Source organism: Perca fluviatilis, chromosome 8 (assembly GCF_010015445.1).
Source record: "Perca fluviatilis chromosome 8, GENO_Pfluv_1.0, whole genome shotgun sequence".
Taxonomy (NCBI): Eukaryota; Metazoa; Chordata; class Actinopteri; order Perciformes; family Percidae; genus Perca; species Perca fluviatilis.
Window position 1 is genome coordinate 19069782 of NC_053119.1, and position 25554 is coordinate 19095335.

The 25554-nt window shown below is 39.2% G+C and overlaps 2 protein-coding genes across 7 annotated transcripts; both read right to left on the reverse strand.

The window, feature by feature from the left end:
* Window positions 1-90: 90 nt before the first annotated feature.
* On the reverse strand, window positions 91-11104 carry sigirr (single immunoglobulin and toll-interleukin 1 receptor (TIR) domain). Of its 3 annotated transcripts, XM_039808725.1 has the most exons (11): window positions 10850-11104; window positions 10613-10699; window positions 9617-9886; window positions 9155-9359; window positions 8938-9065; window positions 8237-8389; window positions 8003-8146; window positions 7556-7658; window positions 7247-7403; window positions 5286-5463; window positions 91-828 (listed from the first exon to the last, which is right to left on the reverse strand). In XM_039808725.1, exons 1-11 carry the CDS (start codon window positions 10917-10919, stop codon window positions 656-658), a joined length of 1668 nt encoding a protein of 555 aa, XP_039664659.1. In that variant the 5' UTR covers window positions 10920-11104; the 3' UTR covers window positions 91-655. The 3 variants fall into 3 exon arrangements, with proteins under 3 accessions (XP_039664659.1, XP_039664660.1, XP_039664661.1); XM_039808726.1 differs by lacking the exon at window positions 10613-10699 and having other exon boundaries at window positions 10850-11102; XM_039808727.1 differs by lacking the exon at window positions 10850-11104 and having other exon boundaries at window positions 10043-10699.
* Window positions 11105-12346: 1242 nt separating this feature from the next.
* LOC120564059 (anoctamin-9) lies at window positions 12347-23599 on the reverse strand. Of its 4 annotated transcripts, none has more exons than XM_039808717.1 (25): window positions 23389-23597; window positions 23152-23198; window positions 22449-22523; window positions 22238-22360; window positions 22007-22143; window positions 21675-21724; window positions 21527-21585; window positions 20740-20819; window positions 19425-19559; window positions 19245-19338; window positions 19098-19158; window positions 17991-18073; window positions 17789-17893; window positions 17413-17577; window positions 17295-17331; window positions 16005-16116; window positions 15676-15733; window positions 15449-15546; window positions 15148-15344; window positions 14893-15045; window positions 14657-14804; window positions 14433-14555; window positions 14104-14197; window positions 13738-13850; window positions 12347-12866 (listed from the first exon to the last, which is right to left on the reverse strand). In XM_039808717.1, the coding sequence occupies exons 2-25, from the start codon at window positions 23170-23172 to the stop codon at window positions 12851-12853; spliced, it is 2337 nt and encodes a 778-aa protein (XP_039664651.1). In that variant the 5' UTR covers window positions 23173-23198; window positions 23389-23597; the 3' UTR covers window positions 12347-12850. The 4 variants fall into 4 exon arrangements, with proteins under 4 accessions (XP_039664651.1, XP_039664649.1, XP_039664652.1 ...); XM_039808715.1 differs by having other exon boundaries at window positions 23152-23278; XM_039808718.1 differs by lacking the exon at window positions 17789-17893 and having other exon boundaries at window positions 23152-23278; window positions 23389-23598.
* Window positions 23600-25554: the final 1955 nt, after the last annotated feature.

Genomic DNA, 25554 nt, shown 5'->3' on the forward strand with positions numbered 1-25554 from the left:
GCACCCTTATTTAAGCTCTTATTTCACCGCAGGTAATCATTACACCATGAGGAAAAAGATCATCAGTCCCTAGAGAGAGAAATAAGCAGGTATTTTGTCAAACTGCTTTATTTGTGCGATTGCTGTGTTATCAGGGTGTGTTTACATCACACACAAAGCCTCCACCTTTACAGAGATCAAAAACTGAGTTTTCGTTCATGAGCGTTTACCTGCTTCAGTTGACTGGTGTGTTCTGTGTTCAAATCTGACTTTAAGATACTGTAACAATTATTTTGGCTCTCCCCTAACTTCTGTGTACTGTAAGCTGTCAAATTATGACAAAGCAGAATTGCTTCATCTTATCTGACGTTACTCTGCCCTCTGCCGGGGACTTCATGAGAGATGTTGGCAGTGAAATGACAATCAAAAGTTACTTCTTTTCCTGGTTGACACAAATATTTCTGATCATTTCTTAAAAAAGAAATACATAAAAAAAAAAGTCTTTGGTTAAAGGAAACAGAAAAACGTAACACCTTGATTTTAACAACTCTGTACACATATATATAAAAAGAAAAATACTATTTACCATATTGACTTAGATAACTATAAAGCAAAGCTAAAGTGGATCTCCATGCAGTTAACTTTTAGAAGTCAGTAGAAGTGAGAGGAGTGTGGGTCAAATGTCCTCCTCAGTGACCAGGCAGTAGAAGTCTGAGCGGGCTCCATAGTTGCGTAGTCCCAGATCCGACACGTCGATTTCAGAGGATTTGGGCTCAGCTACAGTGATGGGAGCAGCAGGGAGGACTGGAGCTTTAAAGGCCAGAGCCTTGTACACAGGGAGGCGGAGCCCTGCAGCAGAGAGAGAAAAGGTGAAACATGTATCCAAATGAATGCAAATGCATTATATTGTTCACTGCAAGATTTTTTTATGTAAATGAAAAATCTCCTCTAAATTTCAAATTAAATTATGATTTTGGTCACATTCTTTTTTGCCCCTACAGGAAGAGATCAATTTAAAAAGGAACACGCCGACTTATTGGGAATTTAGCTTATTCACCGTAACCCCCAGAGTTAGACAAGTCGATACATACCCTTCTCATCTCTGTGCGTGCTGTAAAGCTGTCTGACGGCTCCAGCGGCATCAGCCCATCACAGAACAGGCAGGTGAATGGTTCCAGTAATCCTACTGCTGTGATATGTCGCCAACATAGTTCCTCTATTTACATGTTGTGATTTGTGTGACAAGGCGTGTAAAAAACAACGTAACATGAAAATACAGCCATCTTCTAACTGTAAACAAACCGGGAACTATATTCTGTCGGCGGAAGAATATAGTACTTGGGCGGAGTGATATGCTCGCAGCAAGCCTGTCTGAGAATATAGTTCCCAGTTTGTTTACTGTTAGAAGATGGCTGTGTCTCATGTTACATTGTTTTATGCACGCTTCGTGACTCTATAAATCACAACATGTAAATAGGAACATGTTGGCGTTATTTTGTCACAATTCGGAGCAGTAGGCTAGTTGGAACCAGTTACCTGCAGGATCTGTGCTGGGCTAAGCTAATGCTGGAGCCGTCAGACAGCTTTACAGCATGCACGGAGATGAGAAGGGTATGTATGGACTTGTATTACTCTGGGGGTTACGGTGAATAAGCTAAATTCCCAATAAGTCTGTGTGTTCCTTTAAGCTTCCGGGTAAAATGCATTTTTACTATACAGTTACAAGATGACGCTTCATGCAAAGCTGCTCAAGACTAGTCAAGGAGTAGTTTGACATTTTGTGAAATACTAATTTGCTTTCTTGCCAAGAGTTAGATGTGAAAACAGCATCTTGTTAGCTTAGCTTAGCATAAAGACTTGAAACAGGGGCAAACAGCTAGCCTAGCTCTGTGCAAAGATAAATAAATCGATCTACCAGTATCTCTAAAGCCAGCTCAACACCACCAAAGTGTAAACACTATGTGGGGTTAGGTGCTGGACTATTTGATGTCCAGGCGGAGTAACTTTTTGAAATGTTTTAGTCATTGTGAGGCAACCAGAGACAACCTGTAATCTATACACTTCTGTTTCTGAGCCAATTAAACAAACAAGATATTACGTGTATATTACGATATTACGTATTACGCTTTAAAAAGGTACCGTTAGGTTTTTGTTATCTTTGGACAGAGCCAGGATATAAAAGTGGTATTGATCTATTCATCTACGGTCTGCAAAATGCTGATCTTTTACTTTGACATGAAAGTGTAACTCACACGAAATATAGGTTACTAAACTCCAATTGGTCATTTAGAGGTGTAGCTGCAGGTGTTCCCACACGGGGCGCAATACACTGTGCATCTAGACTTGATTTATGTAGAAGCATAAATCACGCTTAAAGCGATTATCTTTTCCTGCTACAGATTTCCCACCGTGGTCAGAAAGCACAGGGGAGATACTTTGTTTCTCTCACTATGACTTTAGAGTCGGTACTCACTCCGAAGCTAATCACCGTCACTCTCTCACTCTCTCTACCACACACTCCCCACGCACACATTTATGCCGGCCCTGCTATTTTCCTAAAGAGATCGACGCACACACCAAAGGACAAGTATAAACTTCAGGCAGTTCACGTAGGCTACGGCGAACGTTCTGCGTGGAGCCTCCGCACAACCATAAATCAAGCTTCAGAGAGCGTTACATGCGGTCAGCAATTCCCTTTTCCACTGAGACTGCTTCCTGTGCAAATGTGCTGGAAGCTTCATGAAGCATTGACGTTTTCCAGCAAATTGGTTTGCAAATTTCTCGAAGCTTCTTGTCACACAAAACCATCAGTTAGTCAAAGAGTGCAAAATACAGGAGATCACAGATGGTTGAGACCATCTGTGATCTCCTGTATTTTGCACCAGTAAAGGCTTGGGAATAATGACTGAATGAATAAATAAGTATTTGATGTATAAGTTAGTAGGGATAAGTCAATTAACGTTATGGTTTATTGTGGAACATATTAAAATTATGTATAGAAATGGTTAAAAAAGGATGTTGCAGTTAAAAGTAAAAGATAATGAATTTAGTAATGTGTTAAAATGCCACAAGTAATGATATATAGTAATTCATTTATTGTAATCAAATGATATCCTTAGTTATTGGTTATACATTGTAAAGGTATTGTTAATGAGGAAAAGAGGTTAATTAGGTCAAATATTAGAAAGAGAATAGAATTACTTCTTGTTCTTGAACTATGTGTGTATTTATTTTTTATTGAAAGACCAGATTTGTAGGATTCTGAGATGGAGAGTCCAGCCAGGCAGCTAGACTGTGGACAGTCATGGATGCGGTGTGGCTGACCGTAGGACCTGCACACAGAGGACGTCTGACTAGCTTGATTATTCATTCAGAGCCCAGATAAGAACACATACACACTAAGCTCTACCCGGGTAGCTGTAAGAGGTAGTTGTAGTAGCATCTCTCACACCCCCACCCCCACAGGAAGTACAATGCCACCTTCTCCCCAAAGTAGTTCCTGACATGAGAAAACACACACACACACACACACACACACACACACCCCCACACACACACACACACACACACACACACACACACACACACACACACACACACACACACACACACACACACACACACACACACACACACACACACACACACACACACACACACACACACACACACACGACAAGAAACTGAACTCTTTGTATTTTGACTCCTTAACTTAAAGGAGTGTTCGTTGCAGGACAAGAAACTGAACCCTTGTGTGTTTTGTGGTTGATAAAAGGCAATAAATCAGTCCACTGTTCAACTCAACACCAACTCTTCTTGTGAGGTATTTAAGGCAAATCACTCCCCTAACCTAGCCCCCCCACCGTAACACTGAACAAAGTCAATCAACACTGTTCTGCTCATCTACCTCATGTATATTTTCAATCTTACGATTACATAATTGTTATTATTTGACCATTGCACTGAATTGCCTTGCACTGTATTTATATTTAAAAGGTCCCATGGCATGAAAATTTCACTTTATGAGGTTTTTTAACATTAGTATGAGTTCCCCCAGCCTGCCTATGGTCCCCAATTGGCTTGAAATGGTGATAGGTGTAAACCGAGCCCTGGGTATCCTACTGTGCCTTTGAGAAAATGAAAGCTCAGATGAGCTGTTCTGGAATCTTGCTTGTTATGAGGTCATAACAAGCCAGCTCCTATGAGGTCATAACAAGCGAGGTTACCTCCCCTTTCTCTGCTTTGCCCGCCCAGAGAATTTGGCCAACCCATGAGAGAGAGACATCATGGCTTTCAAATGGAGCAAAGTGGCAGTTGGTCAAGGCCACCCCCCCACCCCCCCACCCTCCACCTTGCCCCTCCCTCTCTCCTCCTCAATAGCTACAGACACAGAAATGGCACATCCTAAGGAAAGCTCATTGTGGGACTGGCTCTTGTGGCTGTAATTCTGCACCAAGGCTGAATTTTGGGAAAGAGACTTCAGATACAGTATTAGGGGACCACTAAGGTCTATATAAAAGCATCCAAAGAGCACCATGTCATGGGACCTTTAAATCTTAAATCTCAGACCATACTGATATTGCACTATTCCTTCCATCTCTTCAATTGTTATTGTATATTTTTTGTAAATTTCTAAATTCTATTGTATTGTTATACTGTATACTTAACAGTATTTGTATATATATTTCTCACTGTCCTTCTGTTTTTTATTCTTATATGTTAAGGGAGTGTTGTACTTTGAGAGCAAAGATTAACCGGAGTCAAATTCCTTGTTTGCTGTTGATTCCTGGATTCTGATTCAGATGTTAGCGTCTCAATCACTCTCACTGATTAGGATTGGCTGCGCTACGAAAGCATTTGCCTCTCATATCGATCTGGCATGTATTGATACAAAACATCACAGTCAAGCTGGTATAGACCAATATGTGCAAGCTCATCATGTGATATGATTTCCTATTATTGAAGTTAAAGATTAACTGTAGTTGAATCCATGTTTGTTGATTCAAACGAGTCTCACATGACGTCAGTTTCAATTGCACAGTGCGTGCTGAAAAAGAGAACAAGTCTATCAGGAGACTTGTCATGCAACAAAAAGTACTGGAAATGCCAAACTTTTGACAAGCATTTACATCTTTGGATCAGACTCAGATGGTTGTTAAACATGAGCATGTTTGCCTCAGTACGTTGTCTAGGTATAGCACAGCTTTAATATATATCACTTTTAATTGCATGTGCAGTGAAGAGTGAACCGAACATTAGTACTTTAGGAATGAGGGCTCTTCTTGTCCAGTGACTGTTGTTCTTACCCAGATCTCCAGCAGGGTCAGTGTCTGAGCGGCAGTCCAGGTAGTTGGAGTCGAGGGTCAGCATGGGGTCCTTGTCATCTTGTAGCAGAGTCTGAGGGTCACCCGCTGACTCACTGCGGTAGACGACTCTGCGAGGCATCGCTAAAGCCAGCTCCTTCCAAAAGACTGAGGAAGGAGTCTGTGGAAACCAAACACAACACATTACACCACGCTGTTAAGAGTCAAACTGAACTAAACTCTCAACTGCAGAAGACTTACCTGCATGTTTCACCATATATAGTATATACTTAACATTTCTAATTTGAATTCATTCATTCATATTATATAATTATCCTGAAATACATTTCTATAATTGCTTAGTTTTTTTTATTGTCAGTTTTTTCTTAACATAAATTCTGATTATTGCTTATTTAGTCATGAATATATAAAATACTTAAAATTTATTTTAGAGATCTAAAAATCTTGTGGAAGACATTCATGTCTATTCACATGATTATTTCAATGTAATGTGAATGTTTTATGTGATTTCAAGGGAAACACAATATATATTAGGGCTGTCAATTGATTAAAAAAAATTAACTAATTAATCGCACAATTTGCTGTAGTTAATCGCGATTAATCGCATTTTTTAATTGAGACTGAAGCTTGTAGTAATGGATATTTAAATAATGCTAAATCACTTAACTTTACAAATATGAAGAGAAAACAAACAAGGAAAGGTTCTGCTAAGTTCAGAATGTTTAATATCTTTCAGAACAACAGCAGCAACAATTTGGCTTATTTAGTCCTGCTGAAGGCTGCTGAAACGGCTAGAAACTGTCCGACTTGAGAGCAGATTTTTGTCACCACCCCCAATATTAGCCACATACCTAATATACCATATTCTGAATAATAATAATAATATTATATATATATATATATATATATATATATATATATATATAGAGAATATAAATTACAATCTAGGCAGTACTTAATATCATAAATATTATAATATACATAGTGTTTAATCTGAATGACTAAGCAAAGCACATATATCTAAACACAGAAATGCACATCAATATCAATGTTACACATTAAACCAGTAACCCAAAACCACAAAGGTGTATGTTGGCCTAAAGGGAAAACATTGAGTGTAGTTTTAGATAGCGGCTGGCGCGCACAGCAATCCATTACCAATGTAAAGCGATTGACTACATTTCCCTTCCAGCACCGCAACCAGGAAGTAGCTTGTGTGACAGTGAGACCAATTACCAAACATTTACTGGAATATAGTCACGGATACTATCGAAGTCGACAGCGTTAAACATCAGACTGCAAATAAGGTTTTATCAGCGTGACCAACGTAACAGTTATCAAGCAAACAAATCGGTACGCATTACATCGGCAGCACAGCACGCGCATGTAGCGAAACAGCAGCTTACCGTGGCGCATACTCTCCTGACGACAAATATCGCGGAACTAGTACTCGGTCCCGTTTATAGGCCGTGCTCATTCATTTCTGGATTCTAACACATCATCTTTTTTTCTCTTTTGGGATCTTACTGGTCCATGTTTCAACTCTTGACTGGCCCGTAGGCCTACTTCAATCAGGTAAATCCCTCCTAGAGTAGCGCCGCCTGCTCTTATGGATACGGCGTATTTTCTCAGCGCCACATGAAGTAAACAAACACAGCTGCATTAATTTCGTTAATTTTTTTAACGAGTTAAATATAAAAATTAACGCAAAAATTAACGTTAATTTTGACAGCCCTAATATAAAATATATATATATATATATATATATATATATATATATATATATATATATATATATATATATATTCATTTTACATAATATATTACTTCCTACCTTTAGGTATTTTTTGTCAAAAGAGAAACACATTGGTGTTTAAAATTACTTGTATCACATTTTGTTTGTTTCCTCAGAAAGCACTAATGGGTATTATTGTGGATCTTACCACAGAATTGTGCCTCCAGGTGAGTATGGTGAGACGGTGCTGGTGCTCACTGAGCAGCTGCTTGATCTCAGGGCTCATGCGTTTGGACTGACCTTCCAACATGATGAGGATGGGCCGCTCGTGCTGACACAACTCCAACAAGTGCAGAAGGCCCTGTCTGAAAACACACAGCGTGTCATGATAGGAAACAGTGGAGACACTACAGGATATAGCAGCAACACTTGATTTGTACTACACTATATTGTAATGATGCCACAGTTGAAACAGTGCTGTTTGAACAGTGTGGTTTATACATTCAATTTATCTGACCTGAAGTTATTGGAACACCAGTCCTGCTCAAGGTAAGCATAAGAGAGCAGCACGATCAGACGCCGAGAGCGACTAATGTTCATTAGCAGCTCTGCAGAAGGTTCTGAAGACAAATAATATTGTTGTGCATAGTTAAAAATGGACAGCGTTACATTACAATTTGTACCCAGGAGCCTGGTTCACAAATAGTGCTTACACACAGATCGAAAATGGTCACACAAATTATTGTTGCTTGAAAATTGAAGATATGTTTGCAAATGTCTCAAATGTGGCATTTGTTTTGATTAACTTGTCTTAAAATAACATGAGAGGAAATGTTTCATGTTGCAGACCCCAGAATAACAGTGACAGCACAATCTGAGATTGTGAAGATTAAAACCAACAATGGATTAAATATTTCCAACTCTCCCCTAAATTCCTATAAAAACCAACAGACAGAAAGCTTACCTGAGCCAGGTAGGATATCGTTGTCATTAAGGTGCAGCTTGTGCGCATTTTTATTCTCCAGGTGAGGTTTGAGAATAAAGTTGACAAACTTCCTGTCATGATCATTGTTCACATAGGAGATATAGGCATCATATAATTTGCCATCTGAAGACATGGAGACACATACATACCAGTGGTGTTAATACTAGTCTTGTACATGATAATAGTAACCTTATATAACTTAAGAGGCCTCACCATTGAGTTCATTGTCTCCGTAACATTCTGCGTGGACATTCTTGTACCAGAGTTTGATGTTCAGGTGACACCTGCAGTACACAATAGCAGCTACGGCCAGGAGGAGGAGGAGGAAGATGGCTGCAATAACAGCAGCTGTGTGGTTGGGGCCCGCTGGAAAACACGAACAAATTGAGCATCACAAACTTCAGAATAGGGAATCTGTAAGTAAGTAGTGTGTGTCTGTACAACTGGGTCCTTGCAACTACAACAGTACTGTACACATTTTCAATTCACAGCTCAATCACAAGGATTCTCATATGCTGACTGGTTACATGCTGGGCCAGGCTCCCTGCCAAGACACTGTAAAATGAAAACAGACTAGATGTATGTGTCTGTCTGGTATCAACAGGTGTGAGACAGTTGACAAAGCGTGTGGAGCTGGCTGACCTCTTCCTGCTCCAAAGATGTGAAAAAGGTTTAGATAAACACCGATCATGTCTACAATACATTTTTATGATTTGTTATATAGATAACATATATAACTGCTGCTCCTCTTTATTGATGAAGTCTTGCCTTTCCCTTCAATCTATATCCTCCAATCTATGTGGTCACATTTGTGTACGTGTGTCTTTCATCTTTGGGTTGATAATCTTTTAATATAACACAATATGCAGGGCAGAATGTAAGACACCCTGCGTAGGTATCTTTAGTTGTCTTACTTGAATACGGCAGGCTGAAGTCAAAGGAAATGTTCCTCACTGTGCAGCTGTAGAGCCCAAAATCATCCGGCTCTCTGAGGCTGATCACCAGCAGACTGTTTACCATCAGTTGGCCAGCAACAGGAGACCTGATAAGTAGGACAGAAAACTTATCTTACTCTTTTTTTTTTTTTTTTTTTTTTAAATGCAGCTGATATTTTAAAAAGCTTTAAATCACCATGAGGAGGTGTTCTGCGTGTAATTTGTTTGATTGGTGAGGGGTTGGCCATCTTTACTCCACTGCAGCGTGGTGTCACAGTGCTCTTCTCTTGGGTCCCAGAGGAGAGCAGTGCAGTTTAGCGTCACAGAGGATCCCACATTCCTATAGAGACTGTCTGGTCTCCCATTTGGTTTAAATTCTGGGACTTTGGAGCACTGGGACTCTGTGGAAAGACATACCACTGTTATCTGTGCTCATTGTAGGCACTCCAGACAATAGAGGCCTTCATGTGCACAGACCGAGACTGCAGCGGGAAGGCACACTGAAACCAAATGCCTCTTTGCAGGCGTAAACGTTCAGCCAGCCTCATCAACCCTTAAACAAACCCTACGTTTATGTCACCTTACTGTGAGAGCCACATAATTGCAGATTCAGGTTTGAGATGACTTCATCATACTTACACATGGATATAATACTTACCTTTCACTATGAGACGTACAGTGAATGAGGCTGTGCTGTTGCCCTGTTGCATACAGGTGTAATTCCCTTGATCTTGCAAGCCGAGGCTGGCAAACTCCAGGTAGTCCTTCCCTTCCTGGGTGGGGAGTTGGTGGCAGTCCTTCTGCCAGGTCAGCTTGGGCTGGGGGGAGCTCTCGGGCTCCAGAGGGCATTTCAGCCGATATGGAGGCCCCTGCTGCTCCACATAGAGAACCTCCTCCTTAAACCCGCTCTCATTCACACAAGTCTGAGCTACAAATAGAGACAGAGGGAGTTTACACAGTCTTCTTTACATCAGGGATGCAACAAGCCAACTTTATCTGCCCCAAAACTGATTTTGATCCCTCAACTCAGGGACAAATGCATTTCAATAATGACATAATTAAGAAACAAATAGCAATAGCCTACCTACAAGCTTCCTTTGCTTCATTTAAAAAACACACTGCCTACCATCTGTGGATGTTTGCATTCATTCTGTGCAGCTTCAGAAGACTGGGTTCAGCTTAGTGTAGCTATTAGCAATGGGTGAGTGTCTAATGGTGCATAAAGGTGAACATGTTTACTCTTTCACTTTGTCTGACTGAACAAATGGGTGTTTTGCTGACTTAGTTGAAAAGAAAAAAAGACTAACAAAAGTTTGTTTGGACATGTTCAATCAATGAAAAAACTTACTATCAGGCCTAACTAGTCCTATATCAGGACAGATTTAAAATACATCTCAGACAAAACTAATGAGATCTGCCCTATTGAACCTGGACCTGTTCTTCAAGATATTCCTCGCATGTGCACTTCGTGACACCCACAAATAACCCGCACAACTGCCCTCTCTGGTTCCTTTCTGGTTTCCCTTTTGCTTAATTCTTCTTCTTCTTCTTCTTTTTAGCGTTTCTCAAAGGGACACACATCCGGGTCCGAAGTTCGGTCTGGTCCTCATGTTGCCAGGCAACAGCATGTGACTGCGTCGTGAAAGATACTGACCTGTATACACCATGGTGCACACTGACCACATGTGCATTGACCTGGTATTGAGTTTACCCATCCAGCATCCCGTAAAACTGACTCCGACTAACGTTATAATGGACAAATATATCAAAAACAATGAGGTGAATCCTACAGCTATCAACCAATCCACAGTGTATTTCAAACTGGAGTTCCCAGTATATCTAGGTACATTTAAGTGAATAACTTTAATAACTTCATTTTCTACATCCTTACCGACTGCAAGGGAAGTCTTGTCCCATTTCCCGGTGAACGCCAATATGAAAGCGACTAAAATCACGGCCATGACCCGCAGTCTTCCTCTTCCTCCTTCCTCAGGTGACAAATAAACCCTAGTGAAAAGTTTTTGTAAGGCTACATCACATAAACTGTTAGTTTATTAAAGTTTTGTAACTGTGCAGAGCCGTAGAACTGACTGCGAACAGGTCCGCCATCGAGTCGCTCAACTGCACCTGTCCACACATACCTGAAACTCTTCTGACTATTGGCTCCCCGTGCTCACGTGACGTTTGCACCGGCTTTTACCTCCGTACAGTCTGAGTGAATGTTGGGTGGAGGTGATGACAGAAAACTCACCAAAATGCATCTACTCCAGTGCGCCCCGCTCTAGTAAATTATCGTTTTTTTGTTTAAAATATTGTTTAAAGGTAGCCTAGGCTTCCTCTTTCTAACGAGGCACATTTTAAACAGGATTTATATAAGTTGTAGGCTAACTAATGACATTAATAGATAAATAATTTGAAAATCACCAAAAAATCTTATTGTCTGTTAATTATTTCTATTTGGTATTTGCAGTTATTCGTGTTGTTAATCCATTAGAATCTGAATAAGGTTAGGCCTATAAGTTTTAACTTAGCCTACAAGAAATGTTTGGTGCATACAACAAACATATTAAGAGGAAATTAAAATAAAGGAAAAGTACTGCAGCAGTCAAGAACATAAATACAGAATAGAAAATTACAATAAAAATATGAAAAAGATACTATAAAAATATGTACAATATAACTTTAAAATGTTCATGAGTTTTTCCCTTTCTAATATTATAATACCCATCATTATTAGTGTAAATGTTCATAAGTAATACATGTTTTTTATCATCAAGTTTGCAGCTGTAAGTGTTAAAAACGAATGGATTGTCAGCAGCCCTTTCCAAAAATGAAGTTTAGAAGTCCAACCAGTTGAGGGCATTTTTCACAACCTGGCAACCCAATGGGTGTCCTTATTAATGGTTATAAGTTATTCATAATGTATCATTAATAAAGTAACAACTTATAATGGTGCCTTATTACAGAATGGTGTGTGTTCAACTATGTTTTCCTAACATTTAAATTAGAGGATAGTCAAACTGCTGATTAAAAGCCTTTTCCACACTGCCAGGAATACATATCTAGTGGATAAATTGTGCTATAATATTTTGTATATAAGAACATTTTATTGTAAAGGTATTGAGACTAAGAAATACTAGAATCAGCCTTAAAAACCATGTTTGACTTCTACATAGTTACAGAAAGTAACATTATCCTCAGGACATTAAATCTACCAAATTGCAATGAACAGTGTAGAGAGAGGACAGGAAGACAACACATAAATGTAGCTATTACTGAAATATTGTAAAATATTTTTACTCCTAAATCTGTAATTTGGCAAATTCAAAATGTCCCCTGTAACACACCTTTAACAGACAAGCTTAAATTCAAAAGACATTTCAGTATATGGGGCCAAAGATTTCCTCTTTTATTCAATAATATAAAATATTATATTGCAAAACATTCTTGTGTCTGGATTACAAAAGACACCATCAGATTTGGTCTGCAGTAATAACAATCATCACAGCGCTTTTTTACAATATAAGGCAACATCGTAACACACAATCGGTACTGTATGTGCAGTAGCAGTATAAATAATCTTTAGGCATTCATTAAAACCCCTCACATACGTCTCACAAATATAGAGATCCAACAGTAAGCTATCAGTGCATTCTTACAATAGAATGAGAACAATCTTGTGGTCAATAAAATCAGTTACTGTACACTTGTTTTGTCCAAGAAAAAAGAGTCTGCCTTCAAAGATGAGAATTCAGACAGCACTTCAGAGAGATGAGAGAATGACTTTAAGTTAACTCAACACTGTGATAGTCTGGACACCTTAATGCACAAGGCAACACTGGGCTCATGTCCTCAGGGAACAATGTGTAACCCTTAAGTGTCTGAATGGGGGTCACACTTCAAATGAACTGTAAAAAATGAAAGCAAAGGCTGATTAGTTTAAACTAAAAGTGGTCACAACACTGCAAAACACATCTTAAAAACGTATGTTTATCAATGTATAATAAACACAGAATTACAGCTAAAACCTACAAATGCCACATTTGTGTTTCATCATTTAGGCAATTAGGGTTCAGTTAAATTTAAGTACAATTTGAGTGGAATATTTTTTTTCAATGTATACCTTAGAAATTATTAATGAAGAGTAATGCTGGCTCTATTGTTTATATATCATGCAGCAATTAATTTGCTCTTACTTACTAAAAATCACAAACAAGTGCTTATACAGTGGGATACAATTTCAAGGTCAGGGCAACATTTCTCTAAAATTTTAATGCAGTGGTTTCCACAAGTCAGAATGTCAACTGAGAAAAAGTGAAAACATCTGTGAATCTGATTTATTCAATCTGATTCATCCTCAAACAAATGTAAAGCACAAGATAGACACACTTTTAACAGGTAAGTGGTCATGCTAATAAACCAAACACATCAGTTAAATTCAAAATATGAAGGAGCCAACACTATCTTGCTTCTGAAATCACCGCAAATATAGCGGGAGCACCTTGTTGCTTTTGTGTGGCAGTAATCGGTCCCGTCATGGCCGATACCTGACGCACCTAATAAGGTCAGTATCAGCTCCAATAGTGATCCAGCGTATCAGGTGGTTGAATCCGTAGTTATGGCACAACAAAAAAACTTTGGGAACCACTGTATTAACTTATGTTTAAAATATTTAAACAAAATCACAAGAGGCACTTAACATGTTATATTTTGTTATTTTGAAAATGAATGAGCAAGATTGTACATTTTGTTGGCAACCACATATTACTTGAGACTCACCTGAGTTCCTCTTTTAGTCTTTTGAGTTTATCAAAGAGTCTATCATTCTTGACCTGCATGGGAGCGCTCGGCACAAACCAGGCTGCAATGAACTTGCATATGACAACAACGTGCTGCAAGCAGAGAGGAAAATGTCAGCAATTTAATCTTCTTTTCTAGCCGTGAAAATGTGGTTTCATTAAAGATAACACTGACACTTCCTGATTTTGTTGTAGCATTTCAATGTTGTGAAACATCAAAATAGACAAACGGTGAGCTAGGATGTGTGTGTTGTGTCAGGTGCTAAAGTACAAAAGAACTGCTCAAAGAAATCAATGTAAGAAGAAGTGGTTAGTGGTTCCTTGTTTGGTCATGTTTAAGGCTTACCTCAAACAGGATTACAAATGCAAAGCGCACAGCTAAAATTAGCCAAAACTGTGGGGTAAGACTGTAGTCCTCATTACTTCTGTAGTCTTTATACCTATGAACAGAAACAGACCAGAAAGCGGAAGTTATCCCCCTACCAGCTGCGTTGATGGCCACCAACTTTATTTATAAAGCACTCCTATAACCTGAGGTTATACAGTCCTTACAGCAACAGTCACAGTGCAATACTACCAAGACATCTAAATGTACTGCGAACACTGAGCAGTTATGTACACTGGCCAACTAACTATTCAGCTGTAGAAGACAAATAAGACTGAAAAAGAACAAACCTGCAGGAAGAGACATTCAAGCCACTAGAAGTAATCATCTGACTGCCTGAAAACTCGTTGCCTATGCTTTGGTCATCCATTCGTGCAACAGAGAGAGTGTTGTTGATGTATCCAACCATGCAGCTTGAAAAATAACAACAACAAAAAATAACAGAATAACTTATTTAAAGCGAGTGTTGCACACAACATGACAGAACATAAACGTTTTCTCGAAGAATTCTCACTCAATATCTGTTGCTGTGCCGTTGGCACATGGGCCAAAACGGTAACGGTACACTAATCGAGGGATGAAGTCTGAAGATACACCGATGACCAGCCCGTTTGCAATGACAGCTAAGACACCAATGGCCTCCAACACGTCTGTCCACACACCTGAGGAAAGGAAACATTGATGTGAATTTCATCTATAGTATAAAAAGGCGAACAACATTTTAATTTGTAGTTCAAAAGTGATACTCACCAATATCGTTGGTTTTCTTAGGAACCATTCTGCGCTCCAGAGTGACCATTTTAATGGCATCCAGGCGTATCTCAATGATATTATTAATGAGGGCTAGCAGAGGAGCAAGAGGAAACGCTGCCACAAATATGGTGGTAAAGCTGAACTGGATCACTAAGGAGAGAGCAAAGAAGAATATTATTTACCAAAACCATTCCAGTACTTGTCGATAGTGCCTACTGTCTTGGTTATTAAAGTGTTTAGCGAATTACAAACCCATCTCCAGGAACTCATTGAACAGGCTGAAGGAGTCAACATTATTAAGACGGTAGTTGCTGAGCCAGTCTCGAAGCTTGCAGTTATCACACAGTTCAGCTCCATATTTGGCCTGTGATTCATCTTTCAGGTAGCAGTGGGCACATTTCCTCTGTAGCTTCTGAATTCTTCGTCTTTTCAACCACCTGCAGAGCCAGCTGATGCAAACAAGAGACAGCTTTCAAAATCCTGGACCCGACATAAGTAAAGTGGATTGTACAGTGATATACAGTATATAATTACAAATCTGATATATGCTTACGGTCCAGTGAACTCAAAGACATTGCTGATGGTTTGCTTGAGTACCATTATAATGGCCATTTGGATGAACAGATCTGTGAGACATCCACTGGGATGACACTGCACAGCAGAGAGTGACATGTTTGGAATGCAATCAGATACAATATTCAAATGTAAAAAAGCAAATTTTTTTTACTTAAAACTGGACATTTTGTATTTCTAAATGAGATGCATATTTATGTCACTCGCCTCCTCTAGCCTCCATTTCCCTGAAATTCGGACGTAACCACCAGGATGGCCATTTATCCTGTCATGTGTGTTACAAAAACATGTCATCATTATTCAGGTTAGGACAGAGGATATTAATAAGTAAAGGCAATGACTTTATTTAATTTGGACATTCATTTAAAGTACTTTATGTTATGTGTTGTGTGGGTTTGGAATCTGAGTCTGGAGCTGAGTAATATGTTTGAAATGATATCAATAAGCATATTTTATTATACCGATATACAATATATGACACAACCCAAAGTTGCAAAGTGAATATTGAATTTTTCGGCCAGTCAAAATGTTCTCACCTGCCGAGAAAAAAGGCTACGTAGAAGAGGGATGAAAAATAGGTGAAGAACTGGAAGGTGAACATCTTGACAGTGAAACTCTTCTCTGTGGTAGCAAATGATCTTGTTTTTTCTGGTAAAGACAGACTTCATGTCAGTGTTCATGCAGTTCACTATTTGGTCAATAGATGGCACAGTCTCACACACTTAAGATAAGCCATACTATTGAATTAAACTTGTCTATTATATTACCTCCATTTACAGTTTATTCATCTAACTAATTTTATGTTGGTGCACACAATATAAAGATAATTTTAAGTGTTCAAATCTCAAGTGATTGTTTTTTTTTATTCCATTTTTATAGGCAGCTTTTAGAAACTGTAATCAACATACCACAGCTAAACTTGACTGGCTCGCTGCACTGTGGCGAAGAAGTACTCAGATCTTTTACTTAAGTAAAAGTAGAAATACCACACTGTAGAAATACCCTGAGATGTAGTGGAGAGTAGAAGTATAAGCCACATAAAATGGAAATACTTAAGTAAAGTACAAGTACCTCAAAGTGGTACTTAAGTACAGTACTTGAGTAAATGTAAATAGTTACTTTCCACCCTACACCCTCAGACACTCTCTCTCTCTTTTCTGTACTGTATGTTCTGAAGCAGTTCACTCACTGTCGTACCTCACCTTCCCTCTAGTTGCCCTCGGGGAGTTTCCCTCTTCTGAATATCATCTGATCTATCACGTCTTTATACTGCCGCTCATTTCCCTAATCAGTGTATATGGTGGCTCAGGTCCAATGTCCACCCTGAGCACTGCTCATGAACATGATAATGCCTTCATATAATAAAGACATTGTGCTTGCTGCTATTTATATGCAAACTTTTCCTTCATAGTTTTTAAAAATGATTTTGGGTTTCTGCTGCCACTGTTTTTGATTGCTGATGTTGATTTGTGGGTAATTCTCTTCTCAAGCACTTTATAATTTATCAGGGAGACAGCCTTGAACCCTCACAGACTTAAACAACAACAGGCAGATAAGTCTGTGAGCCTGTAATAGTGGATACTGGATTTGGGTTACTGGATAGAGGACATTTTATCTTTCTCTTATTTGTGTGTCTGACCTGCTTCCTGTCTGATTGCCTGCTTCAGCCCCCCTGCATTTGTTTGCCTGTGTATTCACTGCCCAACACACTGACAACTGCAAATATGTTAAGCTAACGTTTAATTCTCCATGTAAACATCAGTGTGATATTAGTGTATGAGCATCTCTTAAAAATGTAATAATCAAAATAGGTACAGTAAAGGTACCTAATTCACAGAGCTTCATGGCAACAATCCTGTTGATCTGCAAAGACAAAGACATAGTCAGAGTCACGGAGAGTATCACTTAAAGGAGACAGAGATGCACATTAACAGAACGGCGTACCCGTGTCATGACAGTGATGATGAGGTAATGGAGGACGGCCCCCAGCATCATCGCTCCACTGTTGGAGTACTTGCTCAGGAACTCCCATGATCCCTCAGCCAAGAGCACTGCTGCAATCACCCTGAACACCACCAAGGCATGTGTCAGGCCAATGATCACCAATATCTATGGGAACACAAAAAATACTAATTTGTATTACTATACTTGTGAGGGCCTCCATTAACTATGATTGACGTAAATACCCTCAAAGACTGTTCATGCCGAAACCTGAACCTTATCCAACTTCAACCTAATTCTTATTTTAACCTGAACTCTAAAGAAGTTTGAGCCATTTGATGAATATATATGAAGAGTGCAAAAATGACAAGTTCCCCACCATAGCTGTGACACAGATCAAAACCAGAGTGCTGCGCAGATAAGAGTGCTTATATTCTTTTGGTTCACAGTTGACATTGTTGACAATTTCCAGGATCAGTTCCTCCTACAGTTAAATATAATAGAAAAATACACACAACCATGAATTCCAATGATCACTGAGTAGGTGTTACTGAAACGGGGATGTATAAAACTGATCATACCTCCTCCTCACACCAATCAGACACTTTCCATTCGCACACATAGGAAGCCCGATGTCTCTTCCAAAACTCCAAAAACAGTGTTGCTGTGAAGATCAAGAAGTTTTTGTTCATAAAACTAAAACAACAAAACTGAACAGTAACAGTTTTTGAAAACAGATCCACTGGTAATGCCTTTGACCAGTTTTGGGATATCGTAGCAGTTTTGCATTCATCTTTCTCTGAATCTATAAAAATATCAACATGCATCCATTTAAGGTTTAACATCTGTCGAAAAACGTTTTCATTTCACCATATACACACATATTTGGTTATAGCATTGTGCCACAAGGCTTTGTCACAAAAACTAGGAAGCAGCAGTAACGCTTTATTTAGACAGTAACGCAACACTCTAGTGTATTACTTTTAGTTTTTAACAAATGTCTTTTCAAACCGGTATTGTAAGGGCTCTCCCATTCAGCTCGGCACAATTTGTCCTGCAATGTCAACATTTTATTGTCCTCTTTCTGTATCTCACCCTTGCCTTACACACTTTTTTCATATACTCATGTAATCACTTTTTGAAGACTGCAGTAACTGTTCTGGTTAACTGTACTTTTCCCACAGTTGTGATAATAAATGTCACTCAAATAAATCAAGCTGAATAGTGAAAGAGCATTTATAAATTCTTATAGATCACTGCCTAACCACCCCCACGGCCAGATGGCCTGGGCTGATTAAGATGTGAGAAGCCAGGACGAGTAGGTTCTCTCAGTAATGTGGCATTTCGTTGGCAGTGCATATCTCAGTGATCATAAAACATCCAGGCAGTTGAATAAAATAAATGTGAGGCAGATAAAAGACTCCTTTGTACAAGTTGTCCTGTGAAGCCAAACATGTTTAGGCCAATAAACAACAGTATTGGAGAAGAGTTCTGTACCCTGATATTCAATTATTGTTTTATTAAATGTGCCTATTGCATGGGTTTACATGGCTATGAAACAAAATTGCATCTGCAGGAAGTATGACTGTGATAAGTCACACTAATCTATCTTAAACAGAATATTGAACATACATGACTATTTCTATCAACATAAGAATAATTATGTCATATGGACACACAAAACTCACCCCACACTGCCATGAACATTGCAAAGAGCACCGTGCCATTATTATCAAACAGCAAGCTCACCTGCAGGTATAGACGAGACCGGCAGTGAGCATAAACAGACAAATACACAATTCAGCTGCATGTCTACTGTAAATGCACTGATGTACCTTGGCGTATGTGCAGGTGTCAGAGAGCTGCCACACTTTGCATCCCTTGTCACAAAGAGGACACATGACTGTGTCGGACTCACAAACCTCCTTTCTACAACACAATAAGCACTTTATTTGTTACAGTGTAAATGCTCTGTTATTTTGACACAGATAGTATGGAGTTGTGGAAAAACTTACATGAGGGGTGAGCTGTTGAAGAAGGCAAGTCCATAAAGGAAGACAATGACCCCAATGATAGCAGGCGGGATGAGCAAATATGTGTACCAGCCCAACCACAGGAAGTACAATGCCACTTTCTCCCCAAAGTAGTTCCTGACATGAGAACACACACACACACACACACACACACACACACACACACACACACACACACACACACACACACACACACACACACACACACACACACACACACACACACACACACACACACACACACACACACACACACACAATGACAAACTCATAAGGCACACATTAAAGAACAGTATGTGGTACTTAACCAACATTTTCAAATTTTACTGGCAGTGTATAAAATCTGTATATAATTGACATATCAAGAAAGACATAAACAGAAACTCTATATATTGATATGTAAAGTTTATAAAGTGTACATACGGCTGTGTTTTAGCCCCCTGGTATTTAACATAGTTAAACTTATGAAGACAACAAGTTTTCCCCCCCAACTAGTTTATGTATTGCAGTTTTTTCCATGTGTGGCCCACAAGGTTTGAATAGATCAATTTGCAAAACCAACCAGCTGGTCCTTGCAAAACTGAAAAAACACTGCTTGTTAATGGGAGTGGAATTGGTTCATTGTTGCCTCCTGTGCACGTTTGACTGATTTTGACAAAACGTAGAGTGATGATGTACAGTGTATCTTTTCACTATGGTTTGGTGATAGGCCTAATGTGGGTGCTAGAATCTCACAGCTAGGATACTGACATGAAGCTTACACATATCCATTTACTTTTTTACTCAAAATTGGAGACATGATGCATGTTTGCATTATGTTTATTTATTTAAGAAGGGACAATGCACATTAATTAACACGAGCACTTGAGTCCAATGTGTTAATATGGCAAAAAAAAAATGCTTATTTTCATCTGCAGTCCCTGGCAGGTTTATTGACATTAAAAGAAAACATACAAGAGCACATAAACACAAACTCATAAGCACAAACAAAAGCACATAAGCAGTAAACAATGATGAAATAAATATCAACTCAGATTATGAAAGCGTTGTGTTCTGCTGTTTGGACCTTTTTTACAGTCTATGGTTTGGACTCAATATACAAGTGAATCCAAAGACAACAGCTCTTCTGTACCAGCATTAAGTACTGTTCATGATTTTAAGCAATGAGTCTAAACAATGCCTGCATCATGCGTAGGGGGTGACATATTTGACATGGAAAACAATAATGCTGTAATAACTTCAACTGTAAAAAAATAAAAGCAGGGTAATGAATAGGCTGTTGTGTTGCAGTTCAAACCTGACGGCAGTAATGGGTTGCCCTTGGAGACAGGCTGTCCATCGTGCCCAGCACTCCTTCAGCTCTCTCTGTTTCTTTTTCTGAAAGCAGAAGCAGAAACAAATACTGTAAATCTAAGGAAATTACCAACATAAAGAAGACCTTTGGACATATTGGTAAACACAATATCCAGTCAAACTGAAAACAGAAGCTTACAATTTATACTGTACATACAATTAGAAAACATATTTTGAATAAGCTTTGGAAATTGATTTACATTTAAATTTCCTGGACATTTGATTTGATTTGTGGAAACGTCTTCACCTTCCACGATGTGACAGAGTAAACACGCATGTACATGCTTACATGTATGTATGTTCACACACATGCCCACATATCCCCAGCACTGAATGACTCACTGCATTACTGTAACATCCCTCACATAGCGCCTCTGTGAACAAATACTTTTTTGGCAGCAATTTACTGTTTTGGAAGGCCACTGCCAAGTTTCACATCATCATTTTAGATGCTCTTTAAGGAACACAAAACACGTTTGCAGCCACGTGAAGAGAAAAAGATTTATCAGTAGATAATAGTGTCACTATCTTAAGTATGAGGATGTGTGAAAAGGTTGATTCAGTCTACTGTTTTCATTCTTTATTCACACAATCTGTTTAATCTGCAGTTTCTGTCCAAAACCTGGTGATAACACAATTATCAGGCCAGATATGCTTACAATATTGCAACCCATAATAGTGATAAATCATAGATGCTGTACTAGAACAATAGCGTATGTTAGGATTTTTACCTCATGCAAGCAGAACCTTGCCTCAAAAACCTTCATCTTCATAAGATCCCGCAAACCCTCTGGGAAGAATAACAGGTGAGAAGAATAACATGAAAGATTAGGTGTCCGGTTCCCTGAGGAGATTGTAAATACAGTTAGTCTTTCTCACCTCCTGAACGTATAGGGGTGTGATTCAAGATGAAGTGGATAATCCTTATCCTGAAATAAGGACAAGTATCACTTACAAAGCTGAACGTGCAACAAGAGACAGTAAAAACTAAAAACGTTATGGAACCTTTGAAATGTTGCCTTTTAGTAATGCTAAAGAAGAGCTGGACTTTTAAAATATCACATTCATACAAACACACAGAGTAAGATTGTATCTCCGTATCATATTTAAAAACAAAATTGTATTAAGCTCATATGGAGCACATAAACAATCACAGATACTTCAAATGGCATCCGTGATTGTCTACAAATAGCTACGGCAACATGTTTTACCTGGTGCTGAGTGGTACAGCGTTCTGATCCGAGCTCCAGTTACAAGCATCAGACACTTTGAGAAGATACCTGTACTTCTCAAAAATTGCTTTAGGTCCTTGAATCCCATAGAAGACAAGATCATCATCTATAATTTTCTAACAGGGATATATAAAGACGAGATGAATAAAATAGTCGTGTGACCTTTCCAACAGTAAAGACACATTTTTGTTCATTATTACTAAGACTTACGGTAACTTTCAAGTTCTTTTTTTCCAGTTCTTCAATGTATTCAGTTTGCTTCTTGAAGGCTTCTCTCTCCTGGTTATCAATTGTTTTGGCAACCAGGACGTAGTCATATGATAGAGGTGTGTACTGTGTGACAAACATTATATACTGTATATTATATCATGTTGGCCAGAGCTAGTTAGCATGTTGTGAAGTGGACACATCAAATTCTTACCAAAGGAGGGAGTGATGTCTGTTCATTGCCATTCTCTTTTACCACTCCCATCAATTCCAAGAATTCAATACTGGGCTAAACAGCAAAATATTGAAAAGATAATACAAGTAGAAGTCATCCACACAATGATGTCAAATTCCACACATGGTGATCATGAAATGATATAAAAAGGCATGAATGACAAATAATGGTTTTATGAAAAATGAATCCTGTTTAATTATGACATGGGGGTGTGTCAGTGAATGTCACTGTGGTGATCCTGACTTACCCTGACTGACTGTCAGAGAAGAGGGTTAATCTTACCTGATTAAACAGCATGGCATGTGGAAATGCTCTCACCTTCATGCCAATCCAGCTATTCACTTACAGGGCAGTCTACACACTGATACTGTACGTTGTAGGCCAACACAGTAAAGGTGTGGCAGACCTAGACATGCAATCTGAACAGTATGATATCAGGGGAAGCACATACACACCCCAATCAATCCTTATTTAGATTTAAACGTGACTTGATATGTAGTCTTGATTTGTGTAAGGGTGGGTTCTTGTAGCCTACAGCACTGGAATCAGCTTCTGTTGGAGCTATTGGCAGTCGTGGTATAAACAGCAGGCCATGTTAAACACAACACCGTCCTCAGAACAGCTTCACTGTGTATCGACATGATCTCTATATTACATGTGTGAATAATAATTAGGTACCTACCTGCCTCTTGTGGCCGGGCATGATGAGTAGACTGAATACAGATGCGACTTCCCCGATAAAAAAAAAAAAGATCCAGTCACCATTCAATGATCCCAGAGCCTCTCTGTCAGCTCACCGATATGCACAACTAGAAAATGAAATGAGTGATCTTGAACAAGCAGTTGGCAACTTCCGTACTTCCTCTAGGAACAAGCGTGTTGTTGTATTACTAGCTAAGGAATGTAAAAGCGACTCTACCTGTTGCTGGTGTCACAGCATTTCTCTTTAACGTCTCCACCTTTTTTTTCTCAGTTCAGTCAGTTCAACGGTGCGGTCAACAAACACACAACCAAACAGGGGCTGTATGTTTCAGAGATAATCTCGATATGGTTTGTCAGGTGCGATGGAATGACATATTTTTGTTGCATCCTCCTTCTGGTTCAAAATAATATCTAGGCCTACCACTAGATGGAAGCAGTGACTTTAACAGCTTGTTAATCACTGGCTGTGACTGAATCTTCCTACACATAGCAGCCAGCACTGACACACACTGCGACATTTGTTAAAAAGACATCAACACCTTCACACTTATGAAATTACACCTTCAGAGCATCTCGACGTTAAGGGGTTCCATTTGTGCCATGGTTCCATGTAATTATGGAGGCTAAGCATGCATTATAGGCTACCATTCACAACATAATGATTATTAAAGGGATACTTCACTGATTTAGCATTAAGCTTTGTATCAGAAACACAGTAGTATTTTTGAATGACCGTGGTTCCCTTCCTCATGTCCCCCTGAGACAAGAGATCTCTGTATTGTGGATCTGTTTTTTTTGCGTCATCGAAAGATTTTTTGCCAAGAGGCAATGGACTACAGCCAGTAGTAGGAGCTACTTCCGCATGTTTTCAACCAGCCCATATGGGGTTGGACTGTCGTAGCAAAACGAGCGTCAGCCATCTTGAATCCTCGCTACTGGCTTCTCAGCAGAAACATTTTAGATAGATAGATCTTATATACTGTCTATGAGATAGATAGATTTATTCATCCCGAAGGAAATTTTAGAACAAATTGGTACAGATTGGAAAATATGCAGGACACTTTATTACAGACGGAATACTCGACACACTACGCGAGTTTCGCCCGCCTGCTATGGAGACCAGCGGTGGTGCTCGATGCATCTGGCCGGTAAAGGGACATCATCAGCGGGGAACTTGAACGAGTGTGCCGGTGGAAAGCTAACGCTAGCCAGCCACCTGTTCCATCAATCCTGCTTGCAAGTGTCTGCTCATTAGACAACAAACTGGACTAAAACTTCAACGAAACTCCCAACGCGAGTTCAGAGACTGCTGTGTTTTTGTTGTTGTGGAAACATGGCTGAACAACAATGTACCGGGGCCTGTTTCACAAAAGCAGAATATATAAATCCAGGATAACTGATAAAGCGAGGCTTGACCTAGTCCAATCTGTGCATCCTGGCTTGGTGAGTTTCACAAAGGCCAAGACAGGCTGAGGAGGAGCGACTAGGCCGAGCCAGGATGAAGTCATTCAGATAGATGCGCGTCCACGGCTTTCCTCAAAAGATCGCGAGGTTGATCACAGATTTACTGATGCCAAAATGGAGAATACGCATTGTACATACTTTATACAGAGTGAGCAGGAGCTTCTTGTGGAAGTATGATGACGTGAAATACATTATTTCTATAAAAAGAAAAGAAACATGGCCGCTGTAATGAAAAAGCGAGAGAAAGCGTAGCAGATGATCGCAAACCGACTGAATGCGTAAGTAGCCTAAATATATACATTAACTGACCACTGCTCTGAAGTGAAACCCTCAAAATCATACCATTCAAGGATTAGGCTACTGATCATTTGCACAAATTAACAGCTGTACTCTTTGCCATAAAAGTAAGCAGAAGATAATGTTACTCAGGAAATTTACCATGAAGATTGATTTTCTACAACGCTAGAATATGATGCGTAAATATCTCTTTCACCATGTTCCTCCCTCTCTCTCATGGGCTAAAATATAAATTTCCTAAGTCATATTAACTTCGACTGCTCGCTTTTAATGCAAAGTGTACCACTGTTCGTTTTTGCAAATGACAGTGACTCATTGAATGGTTTCAGTTATGAGCAGTAGTTCAACGAGTTTCCTTCTCTACATATTATATGCCTTGCTCCCTCGTATATATGTACATAGAGTAGTACACAGAGTATATTCATCAGTTATTTCTCCCCAGCAAAATATAAGGTGAAAAACCATTGAGGTGTCCTCTCCCTGTTGTCACATAAATGTACAGTAGCCTACATCACTAGATAGTTACTGGTCCAGTGAACTAAGACTATCATTTGGGAGGATTGTACAATTAGGATATGTTCTTAATTGTACAATCCTCACAAATTATAGTCCCAGTTTACTG